The 27,186-nt window shown below is 32.8% G+C and overlaps 2 protein-coding genes across 2 annotated transcripts in view; both read left to right on the top strand.

Moving 5' to 3' along the window:
• Positions 1 to 8,688, top strand: part of LOC139510057 (pre-mRNA-splicing factor SYF1-like) — a 42,680-nt gene extending 33,992 nt beyond the window's left edge. Inside the window, exons 21-23 of the mRNA XM_071296277.1 lie at positions 2,081 to 2,183; positions 6,231 to 6,337; positions 8,380 to 8,688. Of these exons, the coding sequence (XP_071152378.1) occupies positions 2,081 to 2,183; positions 6,231 to 6,337; positions 8,380 to 8,444 (275 nt within the window). The 3' untranslated portion in view covers positions 8,445 to 8,688. The remainder of the gene's footprint in view (positions 1 to 2,080; positions 2,184 to 6,230; positions 6,338 to 8,379) is intronic.
• Positions 8,689 to 22,082: 13,394 nt separating this feature from the next.
• LOC139511220 (E3 ubiquitin-protein ligase TRIM71-like) lies at positions 22,083 to 24,524 on the top strand. The gene has a single exon (XM_071297799.1). It carries the CDS (start codon positions 22,134 to 22,136, stop codon positions 24,459 to 24,461), a length of 2,328 nt encoding a protein of 775 aa, XP_071153900.1. The 5' UTR covers positions 22,083 to 22,133; the 3' UTR covers positions 24,462 to 24,524.
• Positions 24,525 to 27,186: the final 2,662 nt, after the last annotated feature.

The raw sequence follows: 27,186 nt of genomic DNA on the forward strand, positions 1-27,186 counted from the left end.
TTGGTTTCGAGTTGACAATCCTGTGTCCTGTGGTGAAGATCGTGTCCGCTCCATATCTAGATAATCGTTATGATTTCAAAGTATATACTTGTCATACATTTTAACCACCACCAGAGGGCGTGTCATGATGTATGTACAACTTCCTAGGTCAAAGGTTAACGTCAAAAAAACTTTGGTTCAGTTGACAACCCTGTGTCCTGTGGTGAAGATTGTGTCCGCTCTATATCTTGAAAACCGTTTTGATTTCAAATATTATACTTGACATCTATTTTAACCAACACCAGAGGGTGTGTCATGATATATGTACCACTTCCTAGGTCAAAGGTCTGTCTGTCTGTTGGTCTGTCCATCGCTAACAAATTTGATCCACATTATATTTTGAGAGGACAGCTGTTATTATTTCATACTTTATACCTGACAAACATTTTCAACTTAACATATATATTAACCAACACAAGAGAATGTGTCATAATGTATGCATCCTAGGTCTAAGATCAGTCTGTTGGTCTGTCCATCTGTTCGTTGTTCTTAACAAATTGTGTCCGCTCTACCTCTCGAGAACCATTAATATTTCATACTTTATACTTGGTGGGTCATAATATATTGAAGGCATAATTCTAAAAATATGTGACAAATATCAATTGGGCAGCACCTTTAAACATATTGTTCAAACATCAATCCATATTTCCAGAAGTCACCTTAGAGTAGTAAACAATGAGTTCACATCATGCAGTCATATCACTATTATACTATGAAAGTAAGATGAGAATATTTATCAGTTTTAACTTAAAATCTTAGATCAAAATCACACATGAGACTATGTAATAACTTCAAATAATGCTTCATATCAGATTATCCATACAACTTATTTACCCCACGTTATTGACAGCGGGGCCCACAGAGATGGCTCCCATCTCAATGATATCTAGTTTGTGATACAATGGGTATTCAGATATTGTTGCATGATAGTTTGTGATACAATGGGTATTCAGATATTGTCGCATGATAGTTTGTGATACAATGGGTATTCAGATATTGTCGCATGATAGTTTGTGATACAATGGGTATTCAGATATTGTCGCATGATAGTTTGTGATACAATGGGTATTCAGATATTGTCGCATGATAGTTTGTGATACAATGGGTATTCAGATATTGTCGCATGATAGTTTGTGATACAATGGGTATTCAGATATTGTCGCATGATAGTTTGTGATACAATGGGTATTCAGATATTGTCGCATGATAGTTTGTGTTTGTGATACAATGGGTATTCAGATATTGTGGCATGATAGTTTGTGATACAATGGGTATTCAGATATTGTGGCATGATAGTTTGTGATACAATGGGTATTCAGATATTGTCGCATGATAGTTTGTGATATAATGGGTATTCAGATATTGTCGCATGATAGTTTGTGATATAATGGGTATTCAGATATTGTCGCATGATAGTTTGTGATATAATGGGTATTCAGATATTGTCGCATGATAGTTTGTGATAATATGAGGCAGGCATAACCTGTGAATGGGGACAAAGTCTGTATGATTTTTTTTTATAAATCAAACATGTTAAAAAGAGACACGAAAATATCGTAACGTTTCCGATTTTGGTTCTGTTGTTAGGGATTTAGTTGTGACGTTATGAAGTCATATTCAATGTAAACAAAGAACGTAACGTTTCCGATTTTGGTTATGTTGTTAGGGATTTTAGTTGTGACGTTATTTAAGTTATGACGTCATATTCAATGTAAACAAAGAAACGCTGTCATCAGGTAACATTTTTTTTTTTTATAGCAAACAATTTTTAAAAATGAATTAGTATTGAGTTCATTTCTTAGACTGATAAATATACATTTTATTCAAAGTCTCACGCAAACAAGACCGGAAACGGAAGTAGATTTATGCGCAGATCCGGAAATTCAAAAACGCGATTTTGAGTTCATTAGTACAATGAAAATATCGGGAAAATTTTCCCGATTTTATTAAAAAAAAAATTATTGAATTTTCTACTGTTATTGGGGACTTCGTCCCCATATAATGGGTATTAAGATATTGGCATGTGTTTTTCTATTTATAGAATCAACAGATGACATGAAGAGATTAGAAGAGAAAGCTAAACAATTGGCAGAGGAATCCTTACGAGATCAACCCAAACCAGATAAAAATATTCTATTTGTCAGGTATTATTATTGTACTTAGGGATTTGTATATGAAAACAGATTAGCAGGGATTTGTATATGAAAACCAGATTAGCATGTTTTTCTGTCCCCCATTTAGAACTCTGATCAATCAATAATTACATTAGATGTATGTTTCATTATAATACGTTATTCTGATTAGCTATCTGCACATCACATGTTATTCCTTAAGCTATTGCATTACACAACAAAACTTATCATTCATGATAACATGAGGTCCCACAATAAAGCAAATTAAATAAAAAATTGATAAAAATCGTGTTTTCATGATCCTAGCTAAATAATGTAAATATAAGTATTGAATGCTTCTTTTTGTAACTTCAAAGGGGTGTAAAAGTGTTGACTGTGCACACATTTTTTGAATGAAGTGCTTCTGCGCTTCAAACAAAATGTACTTCGGTCAACGCTTATACACCCCAATGAATTTACAAAAAGAAGCATTTATTCTTAAATATAAATTCCTATTCTGATGTTAAACATGTACTAGTAGTCTAGTACAATGTTAAATTAAAGCACTTGAAGGTTACAATACACCATTAGATTTTATGGGCGCAGCCATTTTATGAGCATAACATGGTATTCAGAATTAAGAGTATGGCTAATCCTGATTGGTCGATATGTGAGCCCATTATTATACGACCGCAAAAATTTTAATTTTTCGTCGTATATTGCTATCACGTTGGCGTCGTCGTCGTCTTGCGTCGTCCGAATACTTTTAGTTTTCGCACTCTAACTTTAGTAAAAGTGAATAGAAATCTATGAAATTTTAACACAAGGTTTATAACCACAAAAGGAAGGTTGGGATTGATTTTGGGAGTTTTGGTCCCAAAATTTTAGGAATAAGGGGCCAAAAAGGGCCCAAATAAGCATTTTCTTGGTTTTCGCACTATAACTTTAGTTTTAGTAAATAGAAATCTATGAAATTTTGACACAAGGTTTATGACCACAAAAGGAAGGTTGGGATTGATTTTGGGAGTTTTAGTTCAAACAGTTTAGGGGCCAAAAAAAGGCCCAAATAAGCATTATTCTTGGTTTTCGCACAATAACTTTAGTATAAGTAAATAGAAATCAATAAAATTTAAACACAAGGTTTATGACCACAAAAGGAAGGTTGGGATTGATTTTGGGAGTTGAGGTCTGAACAGTTTAGGAATTAGGGGCCAAAAAGGGGCCCAAGTAAGCATTATTCTTGGTTTTCGCACCTTAACTTTAGTATAAGTAAATAGAAATCTTTGAAATTTAAACACAAGGTTTATGACCATAAAAGGAAGGTTGGGTTTGATTTTGGGAGTTTTGGTCCCAACAGGTTTTTAGGAATAAGGGGCCCAAAGGGTCCAAAATTGAACTTAGTTTGATTTCATCAAAAATTGAATAATTGGGGTTCTTTGATATGCCGGATCTAACTGTGTATGTAGATTCTTAAATTTTGGTCCCGTTTTCCAATTGGTCTACATTAAGGTCCAAAGGGTCCAAAATTAAACTTAGTTTGATTTTAACAAAAATTGAATCCTTGGGATTCTTTGATATGCTGAATCTAAAAATGTACTTAGATTTTTGATTATTGGCCCAGTTTTCAAGTTGGTCCAAATCGGGGTCCAAAATTAAACTTTGTTTGATTTAATCAAAAATTGAATAATTGGGGTTCTTTGATATGCCAAATCTAACTGTGTATGTAGATTCTTAATTTTTAGTCCCGTTTTCAAATTGGTCTACATTAAATACCAAAGTGTCCAAAAGTAAACTAAGTTTGATTTTGATAAAAATTGAATTCTTTGACTTTTTTGATATGCTGAATTTAATCATGTACTTCAGATTTTTTATTATGGGCCCAGTTTTTAAGTTGGTTCAAATCAGGATCCAAAATTATTATATTAAGTATTGTGCAATAGCAAGAAATTTTCAATTGCACAGTATTCAGCAATAGCAAGAAATCTTCAATTGCACAGTATTGTGCAATAGCAAATATTTTGAATTGCACAGTATTGTGCAATAGCAAGAAATATTTAATTGCACAGTATTGTGCAATAGCAAGAAATTTTCAATTGATTGGAGTTATCTTTCTTTGTCCAGAATAGTAGTTGAATCAACTTAAATCATTGTTTTATACAATACACAATGTATATTCACTTTTACTACCAACTGATAAATTAAAACAATCTTTACCATTCAGTGATAACAAGCACTTTTTGTTACATTTTAATATTTTATGATGTATTTAAATGAGTAGTTATTGTTGCAAACTCCATTAGAAATTTGAATTGAGATCAGTTTTGAAAAAAGGGAAAGGGGGATGTGAAAAAAAAATGGTGGAGGGGGGGTTTAAATTTTTCTCATTTCAGATAAATAAAAAGAAAATTTCTTCAAACATTTTTTTGAGAAGATTAATATTCAACAGCATAGTGATTGCTCAAAGACAAAAAAAAATATTTTAAGTTCATTAGACCACATTCATTCTGTGTCCAATACCTATGCTGTGTCAACTATTTAATCACAATCCAAATTTAGAGCTGAATCCAGCTTGAATGTTGTGTCCATACTTGCCCCAACCGTTCAGGGTTCAACCTCTGCAGTCGTATAAAGCTGCGCCCTGCGGAGCATCTGGTTTTTTATTATTAGAGACTTTGTGCACTCTGCTTTATACAAAAGGCAAAATAAAAATTATTCCGTAGCCCTAAAGGCACTGAGATGACTTTTCAACGCTAGGACAAGACATATTTTTAAGGGCAAAATTGATAGGCATGGGAGATAAGTACAAAATGCGCTAAGAAAAGTGACGCTAACCTATATTTTTTGGACCAAAAAATACTGTCCTAATAACTTTTCTTTGATTCTAGCAAGGTTTCGTTAAAAAAATCTACTTTCTAAAGTCTGTATCTCAAAAAAGGCTACCATTGTCGCCCATGGGGAAATTAATTGTTTATTTCAATCGGAATTATCCCTGAAATTCCAAATTCAATATTGCAATGTTGCTGCCATTGACTAGAAGCATTTCTCAGTTCCTGACAGTTTGTTAAAACCAAAAACAACTAAAATTAAAAACCAATTGTTCAGAGAACAATTGAAGGTCTTTCCACCAGTAAATATCTATTTTGATATTAAAATATTAAAAATCAGTCTAAAAGTCAGTTCCTATGGCTTTATGATGTATAGATATGAATTTTAACCAAAGGTCATAATCTAAAACGCCAAATTTACCTATGACCTTGACCTCAATTTCAAGGTCACAAACTGAGGATCTCAAATCAAAAGACCCTAGGTCTCTAATATGTATGGTTAATAAGTAATATCACTTTACGCATAATTTTAGATGTGGTAGGGGCTAAAACTCCCATTTATTGTCTACGCACCCTTTCAACCAAAATTATTATGTTACGACATGTCGCAACTAACAATTTAGTAAAAATAATTTGTCGATATCTGATAAGGTTAATGAAAATGAGTGAAAATAAGCCAACATCAAAATTTAGAATATGACCTTGACCTTTGACCTTGACCTAATTTTCATTTTTTTGGACCAAGGATCTCAAATCAAAAGACCCTAGGTCTCTATCACTTATGGTTTTCCAGTTTAAAATACATTTCAAAATTTCAAATACAAAAGGGGAAATAACTCTCATATGGAATCTCTATACGGCTTCGGTCAAAATAAAACAGCACATCCTGAAGATGTAATGAGCAATTTGCAAAAATAAATTTGTCGGTTTCTTATACGGTTGTGAAGATTACGTGATAACAAGAAAAACAGTGTTCGGGGAGATAACTCTTATATGGGAAAGATTTTGGTTACACGGTCAGTTACAAAAGTGTAATAACTGTTCGATATCATATACCATATGTCTAAGCGACATCTTGCGAAACAAAAAAAATTGCGGAGGAACAAAAAGTTGGCGGAAGAAAAAAAATAATAATAATAATCAGAAGAAAACCAATAGGTCTTTCCACGGAAAAGTGGAAAGACCTAATAAGAGAAATCCTGTTAGTCAATTATTTAATGGAACACAATTAATTGGAAACTTTTTTGTGTCTTAGGAGTAATACTACAGACGAAGAGTTAGGAGAGATGACTAAAACAACAAATCCTGATGAAATCAACATTGATTCTGATTTCTCTAGTGATGAGGATGAAAATGTTGAAGGTAGAGTATTATTGTACACAACTTCATACAAACCAGAAAAGAAAAAAATTCTGAAGACAGTGTTTAAGTAAAAATCAGATGAACATTTTGAATAATCACATATTGTTACAAAAGACAAATCAAGCTTCATAATGATCAAATTTTTTGTTTGTTAAAAACTGCTATATTTCTATTGAAATGATTCCTGTTTTTTGTGTAGTTCAAATTTCTTGTCAACAGGTCAAAGTAATTATTTTGTTATTAATTTTTATGAAAATTAAACTAGCCAAATCTATTTAAGTCCAAGTGTTTAGTACTTCGTCAGCTTTCTTTGTCTTTACCTTTGTAAAAGAATTACAACTTTCTGTACATAATTTTTTAATATAAATTATGATATTTTTAGTGATTGTAATAATCATAGTTTGAATACATATAAAAAAGAAGATGTGGTATGATTGCCAATGAGACAACTGTCCACAAGAGACCAAAATGACACAGACATTAACAACTATAGGTCACTGTAAGGCCTTTAACAATGACCAAGGCCCATACCACATAGTCAGCTATAAAAGGCCCCGATATGACAATGTAAAAAAATTCAAATGAGAAAACAAACAGCCTTATTTAAATTAAAAAATGAACGAAAAACAAATATGTAACACAAAAACAAACCACAACCACTGAATTATGCATATATTTTACCATATAGGTTTAGGTAAGAGACATTAGAAATTCATTTTTAATCTAAGAGCATAAATTAGACAAAGTCTATTTATAAACTACATGTAAAATAAAGGCTTCTACTATCTATTTATAAACTACATGTAAAATAAAGGCTTCTACTATCTATTTATAAACTACATGTAAAATAAAGGCTTCTACTATCTATTTATAAACTACATGTAAAATAAAGGCTTCTACTATCTATTTATAAACTACATGTAAAATAAAGGCTTCTACTATCTATTTATAAACTACATGTAAAATAAAGGCTTCTACTATCTATTTATAAACTACATGTAAAATAAAGGTTTCTACTATCTATTTATAAACTACATGTAAAATAAAGTCTTCTACTATCTATTTATAAACTACATGTAAGATAAAGGCTTCTACTATCTGTTTATAAACTACATGTAAAATAAAGGCTTCTACTATCTATTTATAAACTACATGTAAAATAAAGGCTTCTACTATCTATTTATAAAATACATGTAAAATAAAGGCTTCTACTATCTATTTATAAACTACATGTAAAATAAAGGCTTCTACTATCTATTTATAAACTACATGTAAAATAAAGGCTTCTACTATCTATTTATAAACTACATGTAAAATAAAGGTTTCTACTATCTATTTATAAACTACATGTAAAATAAAGTCTTCTACTATCTATTTATAAACTACATGTAAGATAAAGGCTTCTACTATCTGTTTATAAACTACATGTAAAATAAAGGCTTCTACTATCTATTTATAAACTACATGTAAAATAAAGGCTTCTACTATCTATTTATAAAATACATGTAAAATAAAGGCTTCTACTATCTATTTATAAAATACATGTAACATAAAGGCTTCTACTATCTATTTATAAACTACATGTAAAATAAAGGCTTCTGCAGTCTATTTATAAACTGCATGTAAGATAAAGCCTTCTACTATCTATTTATAAACTACATGTAAGATAAAGCCTTCTACTATCTATTTATAAACTACATGTAAAATAAAGGCTTCTACTATCTATTTATAAACTACATGTAAAATGAAGGCTTCTACTATCTATTTATAAACTACATGTAAAATAAAGGCTTCTACTATCTATTTATAAACTACATGTTAAATAAAGGCTTCTACTATCTATTTATAAACTACATGTTAAAGGCTTCTACTATCTATTTATAAACTACATGTTAAAGGCTTCTACTATCTATTTATAAACTACATGTTAAATAAAGGCTTCTACTATCTATTTATAAACTACATGTTAAAGGCTTCTACTATCTATTTATAAACTACATGTCAAATAAAGGCCTATACAGTCTATTTATATCTTTATACAGAAGTACAAGTGCAACATGTACCGACAGAAGTTTTTGGTGGATTAGCACCAGAAGAGGAGGATTGAAACATTCGTTTATAATTCAACCAAGGGAGATAATTGTGTAGACATTGAATTAGTGGAAGTTATTTCATCTCATTTATATCTGAAAATGTTGTTTCTTATTCAACAAACAGAGATATTATTCATTATTTCTAAATGTTGGTAACTGCGTCACCATTATTTCAAGATTGTTGGACTTAAGTCTTTAATTACTGATGAGATACAGTCATTAATTGTCTTAAGTATGATTAAACATTATGTAAACACAGTTCATGTCTTTTTATCAATACTTTCCCGGTTGAATGGAAAAGAAAAGAATAAAGCGTATTTAGTCTTGACACAAAATTTCTACTGCACTTGACAGTATCAAAAAGCAACATAAAAGATTTTTATTGCTGTTTTTCATCTATGAGTATTAGTCAGACATTCAGTGTAGAGGAAAGGCTTACTACCAGTTCCATAAGCCACATGAAATTTATAATGTCTTTTTTTCTGTTTTTATGTACCTTCTTTTCTTTTCTTCATATTAACAAGAAGTTAAATGTTTTATACATTTGATAAGCTGATAGTAATACACAAAAATTTGTAATGGTTCCACGGAACCCAGTGTCTTGCTTTCTTTTGCTGTTGTCTATGTTTTCAGTATGATAGGGAAATGCCCATAATAGATTTACAGTTAACAAAAATGGGGGGAACATTATAAAAAACTTTCCTCTAGATATTATCTTTTGATTGTAAGAGAAGATTCTGTCAAAGTTTGGTATAAATCCAGGATGGTTTGTGAATCTTATAAATTATTTTAAAAATTTAACTGCAGACTATGTAATATAATGTTAACTGGCAGACAAACTAAGCCCATTTATAAATTCATGTAAACAGAGTTTTTTGTTTTACAAAATTTACTTCTGTTTACTATCTTATGATCATAAATAAGCTTCTGTCAGAGTATGGTAGAAATCTCAGGATAGTTTAAAAAGTTATTAAAATTTCAAAAATTTAACCAGAGTGAATGTTATGTTAACTGGCAGAAATCCAGGAAAGTTTTAAAAGAATCATTAAAATTTTAAAAGCTTTAACCACAGAGTGAATATAATGTTAACTGGCCTAAAATCTAAGTCCATTTATAAATGAAATTCAGATAAACAGGATTTTTTGTTTCATAAAATTTATTTCAGGATTCTATCTTATGATCATAAACAAGCTTACCAAGTTTGTCCAAAATCTAGAACAGTTCAAGAAAGTTATTAAATTTTTAAAAACTTTAACCACAGAGTGAATATTTGTGGATGCTGCCAGCATCAATGACAAGGAAAAGTCGCAGGCTCGAGAAAAAGGTTGTACAACAGTTGTCATCCCCAAATAATAACCAGCTCCTCACAGAAATGGATGTATAAAGAAAGGCAAATATTAAAAAACAAAATGGGCTCCTGTATGCGTGACTTTATATAGGCAAGAAATATGTTGAATTTAACCAGCCCAAAAGGTACACAAGCATCCCCCTCCCCTTTTTCACCCATGTGTCACATGTCATAAACTGCTATAAATAGAATTATCACTTAAAACCAGGGTTCCAGTTATTATCACATCTGAAATGGTTGGATATAACCTTCAATGATTCTTTATCCTGAATATTATCAAATAATATAGCACTGGTTATACAGAAACACACAATTTATGAGGGTCTGGATTCTTTAATTTTTTTTACCATTTTTCCTTATTTTCTTTATTTAATTTGTTAAACACAAGGTTCATAACCTCAAAAGGAATGTTGGGATTGATCTGGGGGTTATTGTCCCAACAGTTTAGGAATTGGGGGCCCAAATAAGCATTATAGTAGTTTCCAGACAATAACTTGTGTTTAAGTGTATGAATCTCTCTGAAATTATACCACAAGTTTTCATACCACAAAGGGATGGTTAGGATTGACCTTGGGGGAATATGGCTCAAACCATTTAGGAATTGGAGGCAAAAAAGGGGGGAAACAAGGGTTTAACAATCAAGACAATATTAAAGAAGTCTAAGGGAGGTAATCCAATCTCATTTAAAGTACAATGTATTTAAATGGGTAATTATGGTTGCAAACTTCATTAGAAATTTGAGATTATGTAATATGACCATATCTTGAGGGAAAACAATTTGAAACGGCATAGTGTATTGCACAAAAGCAAATAGTTGAATATAAATTCAAATCATATAACCAATTCTAAGTTCTTTGACTACAGGTATCCTGTGTCAGAATCATATAACCAATTCTAAGTTCTTTGACTACAGGTATCCTGTGTCAGAATCCTATAATCAATTCAAAGTTCTTTGACTACAGGTATCCTGTGTCAGAAACCTATAACCAATTCTAAGTTCTTTGACTACAGTTATCCTGTGTCAGAATCATATAACCAATTCTAAGTTCTTTGACTACAGGTATCCTGTGTCAGAATCATATAACCAATTCTAAGTTCTTTGACTACAGGTATCCTGTGTCAGAAACCTATAACCAATTCTAAGTTCTTTGACTACAGGAGTACAGGTATCCTGTGTCAGAATCATATAACCAATTCTAAGTTCTTTGACTACAGTTATCCTGTGTCAGAATCATATAACCAATTCTAAGTTCTTTGACTACAGGTATCCTGTGTCAGAATCATATAACCAATTCTAAGTTCTTTGACTACAGGTATCCTGTGTCAGAATCATATAACCAATTCTAAGTTCTTTGACTACAGGTATCCTGTGTCAGAAACCTATAACCAATTCTAAGTTCTTTGACTACAGTTATCCTGTGTCAGAATCATATAATCAATTCTAAGTTCTTTGACTACAGGTATCCTGTGTCAGAATCATATAACCAATTCTAAGTTCTTTGACTACAGGTATCCTGTTTCAGAATCATATAACCAATTATAAGTTCTTTGACTACAGGTATCCTGTGTCAGAAACCTATAACCAATTCTAAGTTCTTTGACTACAGGTATCCTGTGTCAGAAACCTATAACCAATTCTAAGTTCTTTGACTACAGGTATCCTGTGTCAGAATCATATAACCAATTCTAAGTTCTTTGACTACAGGTATCCTGTGTCAGAATCATATAACCAATTTCAAGTTCTTTGACTACAGGTATCCTGTGTCAGAAACCTATAACCAATTCTAAGTTCTTTGACTACAGTTATCCTGTGTCAGAATCATATAACCAATTCTAAGTTCTTTGACTACAGGTATCACGTGACATAATCATATAATCAATTCTAAGTTCTTTGACTACAGGTATCCTGTGTCAGAATCATATAACCAATTCTAAGTTCTTTGACTACAGGTATCCTGTGTCAGAATCATATAACCAATTCTAAGTTCTTTGACTACAGGTATCCTGTGTCAGAATCATATAACCAATTTCAAGTTCTTTGACTACAGGTATCCTGTGTCAGAAACCTATAACCAATTCTAAGTTCTTTGACTACAGTTATCCTGTGTCAGAATCATATAACCAATTCTAAGTTCTTTGACTACAGGTATCACGTGACATAATCATATAATCAATTCTAAGTTCTTTGACTACAGGTATCCTGTGTCAGAATCATATAACCAATTCTAAGTTCTTTGACTACAGGTATCCTGTGTCAGAATCATATAACCAATTCTAAGTTCTTTGACTACAGTTATCCTGTGTCAGAATCATATAATCAATTCTAAGTTCTTTGACTACAGGTATCCTGTGTCAGACACCTATAACCAATTCTAAGTTCTTTGACTACAGGTATCCTGTGTCAGAATCATATAACCAATTCTAAGTTCTTTGACTACAGGTATCCTGTGTCAGAATCATATAACCAATTCTAAGTTCTTTGACTACAGGTATCCTGTGTCAGAATCATATAACCAATTCTAAGTTCTTTGACTACAGTTATCCTGTGTCAGAATCATATAATCAATTCTAAGTTCTTTGACTACAGTTATCCTGTGTCAGAATCATATAACCAATTCTAAGTTCTTTGACTACAGGTATCCTGTGTCAGAATCATATAACCAATTCTAAGTTCTTTGACTATAGGTATCCTGTGTCAGAATCATATAACCAATTCTAAGTTCTTTGACTACAGGTATCACGTGACAGAATCATATAATCAATTCTAAGTTCTTTGACTACAGTTATCCTGTGTCAGAATCATATAACCAATTCTAAGTTCTTTGACTACAGGTATCCTGTGTCAGAATCATATAACCAATTCTAAGTTCTTTGACTACAGTTATCCTGTGTCAGAATCATATAACCAATTCTAAGTTCTTTGACTACAGGTATCCTGTGTCAGAATCATATAACCAATTCTAAGTTCTTTGACTACAGTTATCCTGTGTCAGAATCATATAACCAATTCTAAGTTCTTTGACTACAGTTATCCTGTGTCAGAATCCTATAACCAATTCTAAGTTCTTTGACTACAGTTATCCTGTGTCAGAATCCTATAACTAATTCTAAGTTCTTTGACTACAGTTATCCTGTGTCAGAATCATATAATCAATTCTAAGTTCTTTGACTACAGGTATCCTGTGTCAGAATCATATAACCAATTCTAAGTTCTTTGACTACAGTTATCCTGTGTCAGAATCATATAACCAATTCTAAGTTCTTTGACTACAGGTATCCTGTGTCAGAATCATATAACCAATTCTAAGTTCTTTGACTACAGGTATCCTGTGTCAGAATCATATAACCAATTCTAAGTTCTTTGACTACAGGTATCCTGTGTCAGAATCATATAACCAATTCTAAGTTCTTTGACTACAGGTATCCTGTGTCAGAATCATATAATCAATTCTAAGTTCTTTGACTACAGGTATCACGTGACAGAATCATATAGCCAATTCTAAGTTCTTTGACTACAGGTATCCTGTGTCAGAATCATATAACCAATTCTAAGTTCTTTGACTACAGTTATCCTGTGTCAGAATCATATAACCAATTCTAAGTTCTTTGACTACAGGTATCACGTGACAGAATCATATAATCAATTCTAAGTTCTTTGACTACAGTTATCCTGTGTCAGAATCATATAATCAATTCTAAGTTCTTTGACTACAGGTATCCTGTCTAAGTTCTTTGACTACAGGTATCCTGTCTAAGTTCTTTGACTACAGGTATCCTGTGTCAGAATCATATAACCAATTCTAAGTTCTTTGACTACAGGTATCCTGTGTCAGAATCATATAATCAATTCTAAGTTCTTTGACTACAGTTATCCTGTGTCAGAATCATATAACCAAATCTAAGTTCTTTGACTACAGTTATCCTGTGTCAGAATCCTATAACCAATTCTAAGTTCTTTGACTACAGGTATCCTGTATCAGAATCATATAATCAATTCTAAGTTCTTTGACTACAGTTATCCTGTGTCAGAATCATATAACCAATTCTAAGTTCTTTGACTACAGTTATCCTGTGTCAGAATCATATAACCAATTCTAAGTTCTTTGACTACAGGTATCCTGTGTCAGAAACCTATAACCAATTCTAAGTTCTTTGACTACAGGTATCCTGTGTCAGAATCATATAACCAATTCTAAGTTCTTTGACTACAGGTATCCTGTGTCAGAAACCTATAACCAATTCTAAGTTCTTTGACTACAGGTATCCTGTGTCAGAATCATATAACCAATTCTAAGTTCTTTGACTACAGTTATCCTGTGTCAGAATCATATAACCAATTCTAAGTTCTTTGACTACAGTTATCCTGTGTCAGAATCATATAACCAATTCTAAGTTCTTTGACTACAGGTATCCTGTGTCAGAATCATATAATCAATTCTAAGTTCTTTGACTACAGGTATCCTGTGTCAGAATCATATAACCAATTCTAAGTTCTTTGACTACAGGTATCCTGTGTCAGAATCATATAACCAATTCTAAGTTCTTTGACTACAGGTATCCTGTGTCAGAATCATATAACCAATTTTAAGTTCTTTGACTACAGGTATCCTGTGTCAGAAACCTATAACCAATTCTAAGTTCTTTGACTACAGTTATCCTGTGTCAGAAACCTATAACCAATTCTAAGTTCTTTGACTACAGTTATCCTGTGTCAGAATCCTATAACCAATTCTAAGTTCTTTGACTACAGTTATCCTGTGTCAGAATCCTATAACCAATTCTAAGTTCTTTGACTACAGTTATCCTGTGTCAGAATCATATAACCAATTCTAAGTTCTTTGACTACAGGTATCCTGTGTCAGAATCATATAATCAATTCTAAGTTCTTTGACTACAGTTATCCTGTGTCAGAATCATATAATCAATTCTAAGTTCTTTGACTACAGTTATCCTGTGTCAGAATCATATAACCAATTCTAAGTTCTTTGACTACAGTTATCCTGTGTCAGAATCATATAACCAATTCTAAGTTCTTTGACTACAGGTATCCTGTGTCAGAATCCTATAACCAATTCTAAGTTCTTTGACTACAGGTATCCTGTGTCAGAAACCTATAACCAATTCTAAGTTCTTTGACTACAGTTATCCTGTGTCAGAATCCTATAACCAATTCTAAGTTCTTTGACTACAGTTATCCTGTGTCAGAATCCTATAACCAATTCTAAGTTCTTTGACTACAGTTATCCTGTGTCAGAATCCTATAACCAATTCTAAGTTCTTTGACTACAGTTATCCTGTGTCAGAATCATATAATCAATTCTAAGTTCTTTGACTACAGTTATCCTGTGTCAGAATCATATAACCAATTCTAAGTTCTTTGACTACAGGTATCCTGTGTCAGAATCATATAATCAATTCTAAGTTCTTTGACTACAGTTATCCTGTGTCAGAATCATATAATCAATTCTAAGTTCTTTGACTACAGTTATCCTGTGTCAGAATCATATAACCAATTCTAAGTTCTTTGACTACAGGTATCCTGTGTCAGAATCATATAACCAATTCTAAGTTCTTTGACTACAGGTATCCTGTGTCAGAATCATATAACCAATTCTAAGTTCTTTGACTACAGGTATCCTGTGTCAGAATCATATAACCAATTCTAAGTTCTTTGACTACAGGTATCCTGTGTCAGAAACCTATAACCAATTCTAAGTTCTTTGACTACAGGTATCCTGTGTCAGAATCATATAACCAATTCTAAGTTCTTTGACTACAGGTATCCTGTGTCAGAATCATATAACCAATTCTAAGTTCTTTGACTACAGGTATCCTGTGTCAGAATCATATAACCAATTCTAAGTTCTTTGACTACAGGTATCCTGTGTCAGAATCATATAACCAATTCTAAGTTCTTTGACTACAGGTATCCTGTGTCAGAATCATATAACCAATTCTAAGTTCTTTGACTACAGGTATCCTGTGTCAGAAACCTATAACCAATTCTAAGTTCTTTGACTACAGGTATCCTGTGTCAGAAACCTATAATCAATTCTAAGTTCTTTGACTACAGTTATCCTGTGTCAGAATCCTATAACCAATTCTAAGTACTTTGACTACAGGTATCCTGTGTCAGAATCATATAACCAATTCTAAGTTCTTTGACTACAGGTATCCTGTGTCAGAATCATATAATCAATTCTAAGTTCTTTGACTACAGTTATCCTGTGTCAGAATCATATAACCAAATCTAAGTTCTTTGACTACAGTTATCCTGTGTCAGAATCCTATAACCAATTCTAAGTTCTGTGACTACAGGTATCCTGTGTCAGAATCATATAATCAATTCTAAGTTCTTTGACTACAGTTATCCTGTGTCAGAATCATATAACCAATTCTAAGTTCTTTGACTACAGGTATCCTGTGTCAGAATCATATAACCAATTCTAAGTTCTTTGACTACAGGTATCCTGTGTCAGAAACCTATAACTAATTCTAAGTTCTTTGACTACAGTTATCCTGTGTCAGAATCATATAACCAATTCTAAGTTCTTTGACTACAGTTATCCTGTTTCAGAATCATATAACCAATTCTAAGTTCCTTGACTACAGGTATCCTGTGTCAGAATCATATAATCAATTCTAAGTTCTTTGACTACAGTTATCCTGTGTCAGAATCATATAACCAATTCTAAGTTCTTTGACTACAGGTATCCTGTGTCAGAATCATATAACCAATTCTAAGTTCTTTGACTACAGTTATCCTGTGTCAGAATCATATAATCAATTCTAAGTTCTTTGACTACAGTTATCCTGTGTCAGAATCATATAACCAATTCTAAGTTCTTTGACTACAGTTATCCTGTGTCAGAATCATATAACCAAATCTAAGTTCTTTGACTACAGTTATCCTGTGTCAGAATCATATAACCAATTCTAAGTTCTTTGACTACAGTTATCCTGTGTCAGAATCATATAACCAAATCTAAGTTCTTTGACTACAGTTATCCTGTGTCAGAATCATATAACCAATTCTAAGTTCTTTGACTACAGGTATCACGTGACAGAATCATATAATCAATTCTAAGTTCTTTGACTACAGTTATCCTGTGTCAGAATCATATAACCAATTCTAAGTTCTTTGACTACAGGTATCCTGTGTCAGAATCATATAACCAATTCTAAGTTCTTTGACTACAGTTATCCTGTGTCAGAATCCTATAACCAATTCTAAGTTCTGTGACTACAGGTATCCTGTGTCAGAATCATATAATCAATTCTAAGTTCTTTGACTACAGTTATCCTGTGTCAGAATCATATAACCAATTCTTAGTTCTTTGACTACAGGTATCCTGTGTCAGAATCATATAACCAATTCTAAGTTCTTTGACTACAGGTATCCTGTGTCAGAAACCTATAACCAATTCTAAGTTCTTTGACTACAGTTATCCTGTGTCAGAATCATATAACCAATTCTAAGTTCTTTGACTACAGTTATCCTGTTTCAGAATCATATAACCAATTCTAAGTTCCTTGACTACAGGTATCCTGTGTCAGAATCATATAATCAATTCTAAGTTCTTTGACTACAGTTATCCTGTGTCAGAATCATATAACCAATTCTAAGTTCTTTGACTACAGGTATCCTGTGTCAGAATCATATAACCAATTCTAAGTTCTTTGACTACAGTTATCCTGTGTCAGAATCATATAATCAATTCTAAGTTCTTTGACTACAGTTATCCTGTGTCAGAATCATATAACCAATTCTAAGTTTTTTGACTACAGGTATCCTGTGTCAGAATCATATAACCAAGGTATCCTGTGTCAGAATCATATAACCAATTCTAAGTTCTTTGACTACAGGTATCCTGTGTCAGAATCATATAATCAATTCTAAGTTCTTTAACTACAGGTATCCTGTGTCAGAATCATATAATCAATTCTAAGTTCTTTGACTACAGGTATCCTGTGTCAGAATCATATAATCAATTCTAAGTTCTTTGACTACAGGTATCCTGTGTCAGAATCATATAATCAATTCTAAGTTCTTTGACTACAGGTATCACGTGACAGAATCATATAATCAATTCTAAGTTCTTTGACTACAGGTATCCTGTGTCAGAATCATATAACCAATTCTAAGTTCTTTGACTACAGGTATCCTGTGTCAGAATCATATAATCATTTCTAAGTTCTTTAACTACAGGTATCCTGTGTCAGAATCATATAATCAATTCTAAGTTCTTTGACTACAGGTATCCTGTGTCAGAATCATATAATCAATTCTAAGTTCTTTGACTACAGGTATCCTGTGTCAGAATCATATAATCAATTCTAAGTTCTTTGACTACAGGTATCACGTGACAGAATCATATAATCAATTCTAAGTTCTTTGACTACAGGTATCCTGTGTCAGAAACCTATAACCAATTCTACGTTCTTTGACTACAGTTATCCTGTGTCAGAATCATATAACCAATTCTAAGTTCTTTGACTACAGGTATCCTGTGTCAGAATCATATAACCAATTCTAAGTTCTTTGACTACAGTTATCCTGTGTCAGAAACCTATAACCAATTCTAAGTTCTTTGACTACAGTTATCCTGTGTCAGAATCATATAACCAATTCTAAGTTCTTTGACTACAGGTATCCTGTGTCAGAAACCTATAACCAATTCTAAGTTCTTTGACTATAGGTATCCTGTTTCAGAATCATATAACCAATTCTAAGTTCTTTGACTACAGGTATCCTGTGTCAGAATCATATAACCAATTCTAAGTTCTTTGACTACAGGTATCCTGTGTCAGAATCATATAACCAAGGTATCCTGTGTCAGAATCATATAACCAATTCTAAGTTCTTTGACTACAGGTATCACGTGACAGAATCATATAATCAATTCTAAGTTCTTTGACTACAGGTATCCTGTGTCAGAAACCTATAACCAATTCTACGTTCTTTGACTACAGTTATCCTGTGTCAGAATCATATAACCAATTCTAAGTTCTTTGACTACAGGTATCCTGTGTCAGAATCATATAACCAATTCTAAGTTCTTTGACTACAGTTATCCTGTGTCAGAAACCTATAACCAATTCTAAGTTCTTTGACTACAGTTATCCTGTGTCAGAATCATATAACCAATTCTAAGTTCTTTGACTACAGGTATCCTGTGTCAGAAACCTATAACCAATTCTAAGTTCTTTGACTATAGGTATCCTGTGTCAGAAACCTATAATCAATTCTAAGTTCTTTGACTACAGTTATCCTGTGTCAGAATCATATAACCAATTCTAAGTTTTTTGACTACAGGTATCCTGTGTCAGAATCATATAACCAAGGTATCCTGTGTCAGAATCATATAACCAATTCTAAGTTCTTTGACTACAGGTATCCTGTGTCAGAATCATATAATCAATTCTAAGTTCTTTAACTACAGGTATCCTGTGTCAGAATCATATAATCAATTCTAAGTTCTTTGACTACAGGTATCCTGTGTCAGAATCATATAATCAATTCTAAGTTCTTTGACTACAGGTATCCTGTGTCAGAATCATATAATCAATTCTAAGTTCTTTGACTACAGGTATCACGTGACAGAATCATATAATCAATTCTAAGTTCTTTGACTACAGGTATCCTGTGTCAGAATCATATAACCAATTCTAAGTTCTTTGACTACAGGTATCCTGTGTCAGAATCATATAATCATTTCTAAGTTCTTTAACTACAGGTATCCTGTGTCAGAATCATATAATCAATTCTAAGTTCTTTGACTACAGGTATCCTGTGTCAGAATCATATAATCAATTCTAAGTTCTTTGACTACAGGTATCCTGTGTCAGAATCATATAATCAATTCTAAGTTCTTTGACTACAGGTATCACGTGACAGAATCATATAATCAATTCTAAGTTCTTTGACTACAGGTATCCTGTGTCAGAAACCTATAACCAATTCTACGTTCTTTGACTACAGTTATCCTGTGTCAGAATCATATAACCAATTCTAAGTTCTTTGACTACAGGTATCCTGTGTCAGAATCATATAACCAATTCTAAGTTCTTTGACTACAGTTATCCTGTGTCAGAAACCTATAACCAATTCTAAGTTCTTTGACTACAGTTATCCTGTGTCAGAATCATATAACCAATTCTAAGTTCTTTGACTACAGGTATCCTGTGTCAGAAACCTATAACCAATTCTAAGTTCTTTGACTATAGGTATCCTGTTTCAGAATCATATAACCAATTCTAAGTTCTTTGACTACAGGTATCCTGTGTCAGAAACCTATTATGTGTCAAATACTTAATTACAATACAAATTAAGACCTGTATTAAGTGCTATTATTGTGTCCATTTTTGCCACAACTGTTTAGGGTTTCAGCTCTGCGGTCGTATCCAGCTACGCTCAGCGAAGCAATTATTATTTTTTTATACTCGGATGACAGTTGGTGAATGCATAGCAATTTGTCAAAAGATATGGTAATACAACGTTTTCATTTATATTTTGTTAGAAGATATGGTAATACTCTGTTTGCTGTTCATTTTTGCCTTAATTCCATGTCTGTTTGAATTTATCTGAACAGTGGGTTGGGTTGTTTATTGTTTGCTCAACGTCCAGTGAAAAATAGTTAAAACATATTCGGGACGATTTGCGAGAACTTTTCGATACATAGTGCTTTGTCCGATGTTTCGAAGACAAGACGGAAGATGATTTTAATTGTCTTGTTCCATTATCTTTCTGATAAAACTCCGATAACGGTGATACATTCATCCTCATGTTCCATTCTTTGTCTGATTGAACTCCGAAATAATAAAAAAAAAGTCACCATTTAGTTCTATTCCTTATCTGATAAAAGTCCGAAAACAATGATAAAATCACTGTATAGCCCGTCAAAGTCGTTAAATACTTCCATATATATAAAATCATGAGCAAGAATTTAAAAAAAAATGAAAATTAAAGAATTAATTTACAATAAACAAAAATATATTTGTGAAGTCTTACAACAGCGAGTTTCATTTAAAAATAGGAAATAGTAAAATTTTCTCTTTTATTTATATTTAAAATTGCCTTATGAGAATGGTTTTATTCAAGAGAGGGTAGTTATAGTATATTATTTTTTTTCAAGTGTTAAATATATTACTTCTTTTATTATAAATTTTAAATCTTGACTAGTAATTAATACGCAGTAACATTGAATTATATTAAAACAATAGACACATGATGATCTAGATTAATGTGCACAATCTGGTTTAAAGAGGTCCAATCTGTATTTTGTATCCAATGACAAACTTAACGATGGTCTCACGTTTTAAATTTTAAAAAAATAGATCGACTTTGGGGATAAAAATGTGCACGATAAATAAGCCGTAAATATTCTAAATAGAGTTATTTAGAACGGAAATAATGACATTATCTAGCATATGAAGAAAGTTAACTGAAGTCAAATCAAATTAGCCTTTCCTTTTTGTCTTGGAAATATCTAGATATGATCTATTCATTTCAGTCCATATGATTACTGCCAGCAAACTGGGATAAAACATAGGTGCTTGGGGGACCTGACACTTTTCTATACCTCATTTTTTTCCCCAAAATCCATTATATATTTTTATTTTTGTTTACTTTTTTTTTTTTATTCATTTTTGCGTTTTTCTGTAATGTATCAACATAAATGTAATACAGTGGTCACTGATAGATCATTACTAAATACAGTGGTCACTGATAGATCATAACTAAATACAGTGGTCACTGATAGATCATTACTAAATACAGTGGTCACTGATAGATCATTACTAAATACAGTGGTCACTGATAGATCATTACTAAATACAGTGGTCACTGATAGATCATTACTAAATACAGTGGTCACTGATAGATTATACCGATAGATTACTAAATACAGTGGTCACTGATAGATTATACCGATAGATTAATTAACTTAATTCAATGTATTTCATGAGTTTAGATGAACCACGAATTAAAATGTTTCTTGTATGCAGACTTTTGAATAAACAACAAAATCAAATATCTACGATTTTAACAATTTTTCTCCAATCCACGAAAATAAATTCACAGTATTTTCATACTATAAAATGGCTTTTATATGCTTGTGTGTGTGTGTGTTTTGTTCTTCTCCTTTACGTTGTTTTTTTTTTTTATTGGATCAACGTTGGTACAAACGGAACGATCAGGTTTGATTGATCACGATTAAAGTATAGAACAATAAATCGTGATGGTAATCTAATTTGCTCTATGTATGACAATATATTTGTCAAATGTCGCCTTTTAAATCAATCTAAGGTACACACATATTTGATCGCCAATTAGTTACTGTTTCCATGTTCCAATATGTCTGCCAGCATTCGTCCTCCAGATAAGACAGAAATTGGTGGTCCTGCGCCATTCCCTGCGAATCCTGGGAACGTGTTAAAGACATCAGAAAATAGCACGAACAGTATGAGTAACCAAACAAATGGAACCATGTCTGTTAATGGGACGAAACAGAATGAGACAGGATCGGCAACGAACATGCCAACAAATGTAGGGGAAACCACCGGAAGTATGGATTTAAAACCATCATTTGAAGAGAAACCAGGACACACTCCCGACAAAATGACACCAAATGGATCTAAATCAGTTTCATATCCAATAGGAGGTATCAGTCCACAACACGATAATAGGACAAACAGACCAGTGAGACCGATTTCTGCAAAATCAATGGCCGACGTTTTAAAATCAGATTTAATGGTCTGTCCAATATGTGACAAGGAGATGACTGCGCCAAAGCAATTTCCATGCCTTCACGCGTTTTGCGAGGGTTGCATTTCCTCCAATGTGGCTAACTTAAAAGATGAGGATCCCCATTGTCAAATTCGATGTCCAGTTTGCGAAATTCCGGTTTCAAATTCGCGCAATAACGTTGACGCCAAAGTGTTTGCTGAAAGTTTACCACCGAGTCTTTTCATTTCGTCTTTGTTGGTACAGAAACAGATAAAACAAAAGCAATGTAAACCTTGTAATAATACTGGAAAGAAAACATCAGCCGACTCATGGTGTTCTTACTGCGCAGAAACTTTGTGCCCTGAACATTTGTCTTACCACAACGCTCTGACGTCACCTTCAATACATCATGTGTTTAAGATGTCACAAATTGAGAAAAATCCTCAGATAGCGGAAACTTCCGGGAAATGTAATGTTCATGAATACGAAAGAATTAAATATTTTTGTCAAGATCATAAGTATCCTTGTTGTGAGATCTGCTGGAAATCAAGTCACGAGATATGCGATGTCGAATCTTTGGAATTGGCCGCATCTAGCGTAAAGAACAAACCCGAAACAACCAGGCTGATTGGGGACTTAGAAATTATGGGATCACATTCAGAACATATTCTCCAAGACAGGAGGAGAAATATAGATGATCTTGAGCACCAGAAATCAGAAGAGAAAAAAGCTGTTAAAAAAATGCGCGAACAAATAAATGAACATCTGGACAAACTCGAGACTAGCATGATGGATGATCTTCATAAAATTCATCGTCAAAAGACAAAAGAGATTGAAAAGGAAGTCCAACTTTTTGAACATAAACAACAAAGTGTTTCCTTTTATAAGCTATTATTGGAGAGTGTCTTAAAAAACTCATCAGATGTATTAGCGTTGACGGAGCTTGCTAAAATTAGACACCAGTGTAAAATCCTGGACGAAAATTTGCATCATAGAATATCGAAACTGAAACGCACAGATTTTGTTGTTGTTTCCAACAATTTAGCTGGAAACATGGGAAAGCTCGCAGAAGTAGAAATCAACCAAAGGCCGATCACTCCTCCACCAGCATTTGAAGCAAGACCAAAACACAGCGGAATCCTAACACCAAGATCTAAACTTCTCCATCCGCGGCGGGAAAAGGGCAGTACCTTTCTTGTTCTAAGATATTCCAGCAGTAAAATAACAGGAGGGTGTTCATTAAAGTCGTCACTTCTTCTGGTTGATAATCGCGGGAAAGAAATACGCGGTTATTCAATAGAAGGTCACAGAGAAGAAAAACAGGTTTTCTCGTTTAAAGCGGAACAGGAAGGAAATCCGTTTGACGTCACGGTTCTGCCACCACGACGCTCGACTATCATGGTGATCGCCACGATTCCTCTGAAAAATCGATTGCAAGTTCTGGAATTCGGGGATGACCACAATACAAAAGGAGCTTATTACAAGACCAATGGAAAATGTTACGGAATATCTTATATGGATGGATATATCATAGTTGCATGTCATACAAAGCTAGAAATATGGCGAATGGACGAGGACTATAATTTGATGTTCGAGAGAAGCATTTTGACCAAAGGGGATCACGTGAACTACGTCTGTGCAGCAGACAACAGGATTTATTATTCTGATTCAGCAGACAAAGGTTCTGTTGTTTGTACAACTTTAGATGGCACCAATATATTTGCTTATAGTCATCATAATCTGCGGATGCCAATGGGGCTAGTCTTAGATCAAAGTGGGAATGTGTATGTCGCTGCATACTACTCAAATAATATACACCTGATAAGTCCCGAGGGTGTTCTTATGAAAGTTACAACGCCTAAAGATTCGCACTTTAATAAACCATTATTTCTCATTGAAATAGATGGTAAAATCTTTGTGACATATGACAAACACAAAATTACGTCATTACATTGATACTGTACTCTCTCGATTGGTGTGCTGTGTATATATGTTCAAATAAAAAGATTACAAAATCAAGTGTAGACCTAAGTATATATATATAGATGTACATTATATATCATGATATTACCGTCGCCGTTAGCTCTAAACTCTTTATAAACTCTGCCATTCCGTCCGTCAGAAAGACCTTGGGTAGAAAAATTGTCGTCAAAGTTTTCATGGCTTCTTTTAAAGGGAATGATTTTTGAATTTGGTCTGCAGCTTGGTAATGTTATGCATGTTATAAATTTGAGTGTAGATCTGCCTCGAAGCGTCTTTCTATTTGCCAATAGTTAGAAAACTTACATTCATTATACATTAAAATTGTGTGTCCAACTTTTCAACTTACATTCATTATACATTAAAATTGTGTGTCAAACTTTTCTCTGAAAGTGAATAATTTAATGTTTTGGTTTGAAGGTCGAAGCGTAAAGGTATCTTGGTTTAAATGAAAGGACATTATGTTTGTTGCATCAGTTATGCTTCAGTTCATATGTTAGCTAAATCCATTACATGCAGCCACGAATGTTCAGACTCGGGCTTACCTAGTTCATATACTACTAGAACAAAAAATTCTTCACGTATTTTAATGGTTGAAATACTGGATTTAAATTCTGACTGCTATTTATTTTTGTTATCAATTTTTACTGAGACTGTTCTTTCTTTTCAATGATTTGTTCTGTTCTCATTCGATATAATAGTTACATCGGTAAAATATGAAACCACAAAAATACCGAGATTCAAGTAAACTTCAAAACGGAGAGTCATTTATAAAATCAAAAACTCAAACACATCAAATGAATAGAAAATAACTGTCATATTCATGACTTGGTACAGTCATTTCTTTATGTAGCAAATGGTGGAATAAACCTAGTTTTATAGCTAGCTAAACCTCTCACTTGTATGTCAGTCGCATTAAATTCCATTATATTGACAACGAAGTGTGAACAAAACAACCAGACATAATAGGTAAAAGTGTCAAAAATAGGGATACAGCAGTCAACATTGTGTTATAATCTTAATCACTATAAAACAAAATAAATATCTCAACAAAGAAAGCCAACAAAGCATATAGACAAAAGCACACTAGCAAAAAATAATACAAAAATATACCATAGCACAATAACACAATGACGCGATGCATAATTACCGAGCCATGTCAAATGGATCTAATCAAAAATAGACTAAAAAGTACAAATACTAATTTACAAAAATAAATAAAAGAACACTTTAATACGTAATTAAGATGATAAACAACATCAGAACCTCAAGACTGCAATGCCATCGTGTATTATTTGTGAAGTTAAAAGGGATATTTAACAAGGTTTTGCTATCTTCCGATGTACCTTTTTAGAAAAAAGACGTCTCGTTCTTTGACATAACACTGGTTCATCAACTTTTTGCTCAAAAACTGGAGACCTTTTACAAAGTCCGAGTAGCAGCTGTAAGGTCTTGAATACTGAATGAGTTGGAAATGTATATCCCATATGCAGGTAAAGTTGGCATATTGCTACTAAAGTGGGGAATATTAATAATTTCAAAATTAAAATCGTCTCGTATGTCGTAAATGTTGGTAGAGATGACCGCTTCTGTCAAATTCGAGGTATAAGTCTAAAATTGAGACAGAGGGTTTCGTCTGTTGTTTCTTTAATTTCTAATTCTGGAGGACATGATATTGGAATCCAATCAGAACAGTTTGGATTGAACAACGTCAATATATCAGAATGTGAAATTAAATGATCTGCATTCTTTAATCTTCTTGTTTTTGACAAGTGTCGGAATAAACTCGTATGATATAAGAAAAGGTTGGCAAGGAGAGGTGCATATCATGGTAGACTCGTATGATATAAGAAAAGGTTGGCAAGGAGAGGTGTATATCATGGTCTGAATTTTTGGTTTGACATATAAGCTCATCATTTTACTTGGCCAGTTAGTAATAAGAAAGTCCAATGCATTTTTATTTCTAGTTCGTTCTTGTATTAATTGAGTTAATCCATTTTCACCAAGAATATAATATTCTTCTGCATGTTTGGTTCCTTGGTAGACTGTTTTGTTTGTCCAATTCTATCATGTTAGTTTGAAGACATCCCGATCATTAAGCATGTATTGTTTTGTGAAGCTCTACTGACACTGTTTTGAATTCAGCGATACTCTCTTTGTTCTGTTTTTTTTGGGGGGATTACGTATGAGCATATGTACCTTTTTTTGTTGGATTTGTGTTCAGTTTAGTTCATAGCTGGTGTTTAGTTCTGTATTTCAGAGCTTACAAATGTGTTGTGTATGGTCATAAAGACTTTACATCTAGTTTTCTCTTTCTTTGTGTCCTTGTGATAGATGTTATATTCTGGTGGGTATATTTAGCTGTTGGTAATTGACAGTATAGGACAATCCACAAACTTTATCTCGTCACCTGGATGTTGCTCATTAATGTGTAGTGTTCTTTTTTTATTCTACGAGTATGGTATTGTTAAAAAGATATAAGAAGATGTGGTATGAGTGCCAATGAGACAACTCTTATTATAGTTCACAGTATAAATTAATCGCAGAACTATCAACTTTATAACAACACGATAGTAGCTGTTGAACCATAGTTCTGTCAGCTGATTTCTAATTTGTGTAGACGATGGGTCAACATATTCCCCATAAAAACATCAAGGACAATTAAAGTTATGATCTCTAGACTTGCAAGGTGTACTAGTAT

This window comes from Mytilus edulis, chromosome 2 (genome assembly GCF_963676685.1).
Source record: "Mytilus edulis chromosome 2, xbMytEdul2.2, whole genome shotgun sequence".
NCBI lineage: Eukaryota > Metazoa > Mollusca > Bivalvia > Mytilida > Mytilidae > Mytilus > Mytilus edulis.